Source organism: Cetorhinus maximus, unplaced genomic scaffold (genome assembly GCF_964194155.1).
Source record: "Cetorhinus maximus unplaced genomic scaffold, sCetMax3.hap1.1 HAP1_SCAFFOLD_3252, whole genome shotgun sequence".
Lineage (NCBI taxonomy): Eukaryota > Metazoa > Chordata > Chondrichthyes > Lamniformes > Cetorhinidae > Cetorhinus > Cetorhinus maximus.
This window is the reverse complement of record NW_027599172.1, coordinates 9,588-15,000: the sequence shown is the minus strand read 5'-3', so window position 1 is coordinate 15,000 and position 5,413 is coordinate 9,588. Positions and strand designations below refer to the sequence as shown.

Below are 5,413 nucleotides of genomic sequence, written 5' to 3'. Positions count from 1 at the left end.
GCTGAGGGAGCGCCGCACTGTCGGAGGGTCAGTGCTGAGGGAGCGCCGCACTGTCGGAGGGTCAGTGCTGAGGGAGCGCCGCACTGTCGGAGGGTCAGTGCTGAGGGAGCGCCGCACTGTCGGAGGGTCAGTGCAGAGGGAGCGCCGCACTGTCGGAGGGTCAGTGCTGAGGGAGAGGAGCACTGTCGGAGGGTCAGTGCTGAGGGAGCGCCGCACTGTCGGAGGGTCAGTGCTGAGGGAGCGCCGCACTGTCGGAGGGTCAGTGCTGAGGGAGCGCCGCACTGTCGGAGGGTCAGCGCTGAGGGAGCTCCGCACTGTCGGAGGGTCAGCGCTGAGGGAGCTCCGCACTGTCGGAGGGTCAGCGCTGAGGGAGCGCCGCACTGTCGGAGGGTCAGCGCTGAGGGAGCGCCGCACTGTCGGAGGGTCAGCGCTGAGGGAGCGCCGCACTGTCGGAGGGTCAGCGCTGAGGGAGCGCCGCACTGTCGGAGGGTCAGCGCTGAGGGAGCGCCGCACTGTCGGAGGGTCAGCGCTGAGGGAGCGCCGCACTGTCGGAGGGTCAGCGCTGAGGGAGCGCCGCACTGTCGGAGGGTCAGTGCTGAGGGAGCGCCGCACTGTCGGAGGGTCAGCGCTGAGGGAGCGGCAGCCAATCACAAGGCTGTCCCTGGGGACGAAACGTTAAACCTGAGTCTGCCCTCTCAGGAAGACATTCAAGATCGCACGGCCGGTATTGGACGGAGAGCAGCGGCAGGGCAGGCGGAGTGTGGAGGGCAATTGAGGTGGGGGGGGGATTCTCTCCGGTGCCCGGGGGTGGGTCTGCCTTGTCCAGCGGCCCCCACACCCCCTGAATGAATGAAAAAGCACAAAAAAACCTCCCTCAACTCAAGTCACTAGAAAACAGATGGACCGGGTCCTCACGTTGGGTGGGGTTTCTGGGATCTTGCTGTGCCCGCGTTTCCCTACAGCGCGACGGGTGAACGCGCTTCGAAGAGACGAGCTCCACCGTTGGGGGGGGGGAGGCGAGCGCGTTTCGGGAGGTCCGGAGGCGGGGAGATGGGAGGCGGGGGTCTCTCTTTGCGCCTCCCCAGGCCAGTCGACGGGAGAGGGACGGGCCGATGGGATCGCCCTGTGCCAATTACCGCCCTCCCGACCCCACGGTCGCGGGACGGGGGAGGCAGACGACCGACGGGAGGGGGGGCCGGGGCAGGGCCGCGCGAGAGCGAACCCGAGCGGCGGCCGATCGGCTGTGGGGGGCAGCGCGCTGCGAGGGAACGGGGGTCTTACCTGCAGCACCAGGGCGTCGAGGGCCACCCGCTGGATCTCGGGCACGGGGTAGGGGGCGAAGGCATCGTAATCGGACTCGGCGTACAGGCGGTAGCAGACCCCAGGCCCCGTGCGGCCCGCCCGCCCCTTGCGTTGCTCGGCGCTGGCCCGGCTAATCGAGAACTCCTGCAGCCGGTGCATCTTGGCCTTCGGGTCGTAGCTCATCTCCTTGACCTTTCCTGGGAGAGAGCGGAGAGGAGGCAGGACGGCAGGTCAGATTTTCTCTCTTTGAGAGCGCTGAACTATTCAACTGTGGGGGCATCGTCGCAGAGCTCTTCTTGAGACCTTGCCCGAGCGCCTGTTTCCTGTCTGAGGACTGTCTCACTGCTTGTGGGGTAGCGCTGGGGGGGCAATCTCAGCCTCTGAGTCAAGGGCCGATTGCCTATTCAATAATGGGGGGGCAGTCCGATCCACATTGCCCATAAGGCCGGGCGTTCAGGTAAAATAAATCTCCCTCTACACCAACCCATCAAACACTCCCAGGACAGGTACAGCAGCGGGTTAGATCGAGTAAAGCTCCCTCTACACCGTCCCCATCAAACACTCCCAGGACAGGTACAGCACGGGGTTAGATACAGAGTAAAGCTCCCTCTACACCGTCCCCATCAAACACTCCCAGGACAGGTACAGCACGGGGTTAGATACAGAGTAAAGCTCCCTCTACACCGTCCCCATCAAACACTCCCAGGACAGGTACAGCACGGGGTTAGATACAGAGTAAAGCTCCCTCTACACCGTCCCCATCAAACACTCCCAGGACAGGTACTACAGCACGGGGTTAGATACAGAGTAAAGCTCCCTCTACACCGTCCCCATCAAACACTCCCAGGACAGGTACAGCACGGGGTTAGATACAGAGTAAAGCTCCCTCTACACCGTCCCCCATCAAACACTCCCAGGACAGGTACAGCACGGGGTTAGATACAGAGTAAAGCTCTGCTCTGAACGGAGCCATTTCCCGCTCACCAGAATCCACAACGAAACGCACGCCGTCAATCGTAACGGACGTTTCTGCGATGTTCGTCGCTACGATGCACTTCCGGACACCCGGTGGGGCGATGTCGAAAACCTGGAAACGAAGGTCAGGATGGATTTAGACAGCAGGCGGGTTGGGGATGAGCAGCAGGTACGGGTTCTCCTGACTGTGAGTGTGAAACGAGCGTTCAAATTAGGATAACCCGTTGTTTAAACAAAGACCTAAGAACACCACAATACATCACTGTGCACACATTCGAGACGTATTTGTATTGTCAGCTCGTGTCTCACCCGGTCACACTCTCACCTCGGAGTCAGAGGGTCTCCCACTCCAGAAACCCGTACCCAAAATCCAGGCCTGATACATCCCCCAAGTTCCAGCGCTGAGGGAGCGCCGCACTGTCGGAGGGTCGGTGCTGAGGGAGCGCCGCACTGTCGGAGGGTCAGTGCTGAGGGAGCGCCGCACTGTCGGAGGGTCAGTGCTGAGGGAGCGCCGCACTGTCGGAGGGTCAGTGCTGAGGGAGCGCCGCACTGTCGGAGGGTCAGTGCTGAGGGAGTGCCGCACTGTCGGAGGGTCAGCGCCGAGGGAGCGCCGCACTGTCGGAGGGTCAGTACTGAGGGAGCGCCGCACTGTCGGAGGGTCAGTGCTGAGGGAGCGCCGCACTGTCGGAGGGTCAGTACTGAGGGAGTGCCGCACTGTCGGAGGGTCAGTGCTGAGGGAGCGCCGCACTGTCGGAGGGTCAGTGCTGAGGGGGCACCGCACTGTCGGAGGGTCAGTGCTGAGGGAGTGCCGGGGTCAGTGCTGAGGGAGCGCCGCACTGTCGGAGGGTCAGTACTAAGGGAGTGCCGCACTGTCGGAGGGTCAGTACTAAGGGAGCGCCGCACTGTCGGAGGGTCAGTACTAAGGGAGTGCCGCACTGTCGGAGGGTCAGTACTAAGGGAGTGCCGCACTGTCGGAGGGTCAGTACTAAGGGAGTAGGGGGCAGTACCTTGTCCTGTTCTGTTGCCGAGAGGCCGCTGTGAAGGGGGAGCACGATCCAGCGCTTGGTGAGGTTGGCGTAGGTCCGGGCTGCGTCTGCCACGGCCCCGATCTCGGCCGCCCCGCTCAGGAAGACCAGCAGGTCGCCCCGCTCCTCCGCTGGGTACCTGTGGTCGATGGCCTGCATTACCCTCAGGTAGGGTCCGGCTTGAAAACGCTCGCTGCTCTCCCCGTCCGCATCCTCGATGGGCTGGTAGATCACCTGCAGGAGGGAGACGCCGGGATTAACCCACCGCCCGACTCCCGTGACAACAGCATCCTCCCGCCCGAGTGTTTTGGGATGGGCAGGTGGGGGTGGAGAGGGGTCTGAGGAGGACCGATTAGCGGTCAGGATCAGGATTTGGGGTTCAGGGGTCGAGGGGTCTGGATCTGGGGTCGGGAGGCATGGTCAGGGGTCGAGGGTCAGAATCAGGAGGTGGGGGGTCAGGGTCGGGGTTGAGGGTCAGGGGTCTCAGGGTCAGGATCAGGGGTTAAATGAGTCGGAATCAGGGGTCGGGGGTCACGTTGAGGGGTCGGGGTCAGGGTGAGGGGACGGGGGTCAGAATCACGGGACGTGGGTCAGAATCAGGGGTCACAGTCAGGGGTTGGGAACCAGGATCAGGGGTCGTGGGTCAGGGTCAAAATTAGGGGTCAAATGAGTCAGAATCAGGGGTCAGGATCAGTGATCGAGGTTCAGGATCAAGGATCAGGGGTCAGGGTCAGTATCACGGGTTGGGGGTACGGGACCAGAGGCTGAATGGTGAAGTTCAAGGGTCAGGGTCAGGATCAGGGGTCAAGATCAGGGGTCGCGGGGTCAGGGTCACGGAATGGGTGTTCAGGATCAGGGGTCGGGGGTCAGGGCCAGGGTTTGGAGGGGTGAGGATCGGGGTCTGGGGGTCAGAGACAGGGGTCGGGGGTCAGGGACAGGGGTCAGAATCGGGTCAGAGGGCGGAGGATCAGCGTTCAGGGGTCGGTGATGAGGCATTCAGGTTCAGGGTTGATGACCCCCCCCCCTCCTCACCCCTCACCCCAAGCTCACCTTGATGGGGAAGAGCCTCCCAGGGACCTGGAGAATGGGGGCGCCGTCGAAGTAGCGGGAGAAGAGCTGGACGTTGATGGTGGCCGACATGAGGAGGAGGCGGAAGCCGGGCCTCGTGGCCTGGAGCCCCCGCAGGACCCCCAGGAGGAAGTCGGAGTGGAGGTGCCGCTCGTGGGCCTCGTCGACGATGATGGCGCGGTAGCGCTCGAGGGCGGGGCCGGCGGCCTGGAGCTGCCGCAGGAGGAGGCCCTCGGTCAGGAAGAGGAGCCGGGCGCCGGGCGGGGCTCGGGCCTCGAAGCGGACGCGGTAGCCCACCGCCGAGGGGTCCAGGCTCTCCAGCCCCACCCGCCGGGCCAGGGAGAGGCAGGCGATGCGGCGGGGCTGGGTACAGGCCAGGCGCTCGCCCGCCCGCGCCCAGTCCTCCAGCAGGTACTGCGGCACCTGGGTGGACTTGCCGCAGCCCGTGTCGCCCGCCACCACCACCACCGGGCTGGCCCGCACCAGCTCCAGCAGCCGGGCCCGGTAGCCGGCCACGGGCAGCGCCCGCCGGGACTGCAGCAGCCGGGCCAGCCGGCCGAACGCCTGCTTCTGCCGGAACTCGGCATAGTGCCGCAGCGCCTGGCGGAAGGCGGCCCTCTCCCCCCGCGGAATCTCCCCCTCCCCCGGCTCGGCCCTGTCCTCCTCCCCCCTCCTCCTCCTCCTCCTCCTCCTCTCCCCCACCCCACAGGCCACCTGCTCCACGTCCCCGGTCACCACCGATAGGTTAATCCGGTAACTGGGGTCGTATTCCATCGGCACGTCCAGAACCAACCCTTTTTCCTTACCCCCTTCCTCTCTCCTTCTCTCGTTCCCTCCTTCCTCTCTCCTCTCATTCCCTTCTTCCTCTCTCCTCCCCTCTTTTCTTCTCTCCTCCCCTTCCTCTCTCCTTCTCTTGTTTCCTCCTTCCTCTCTCCTCCCCTCTCTCCTTCTCTCCTCCCCTCTTTCCTCTCCCTCTCTCCTTCTCTCGTTCCCTACTTCCTCTCTCCTCCCCTTCCCTCCTTCCTCTCTCCTCCCCTTCCCTC

At 64.2% G+C, this 5,413-nt stretch overlaps 1 protein-coding gene across 1 annotated transcript in view; it reads right to left on the bottom strand.

Moving 5' to 3' along the window:
- Nucleotides 1–5,183, bottom strand: part of dhx34 (DEAH (Asp-Glu-Ala-His) box polypeptide 34) — a gene marked incomplete at its 3' end in the record, with an annotated part of 17,293 nt that extends 12,110 nt beyond the window's left edge. Inside the window, exons 1-4 of the mRNA XM_078537886.1 lie at nt 4,353–5,183; nt 3,285–3,536; nt 2,287–2,389; nt 1,282–1,499 (exon numbers count right to left, since the gene is read on the bottom strand). Coding sequence (XP_078394012.1) covers nt 1,282–1,499; nt 2,287–2,389; nt 3,285–3,536; nt 4,353–5,144 — 1,365 coding nt within the window. The remainder of the gene's footprint in view (nt 1–1,281; nt 1,500–2,286; nt 2,390–3,284; nt 3,537–4,352) is intronic.
- Nucleotides 5,184–5,413: the final 230 nt, after the last annotated feature.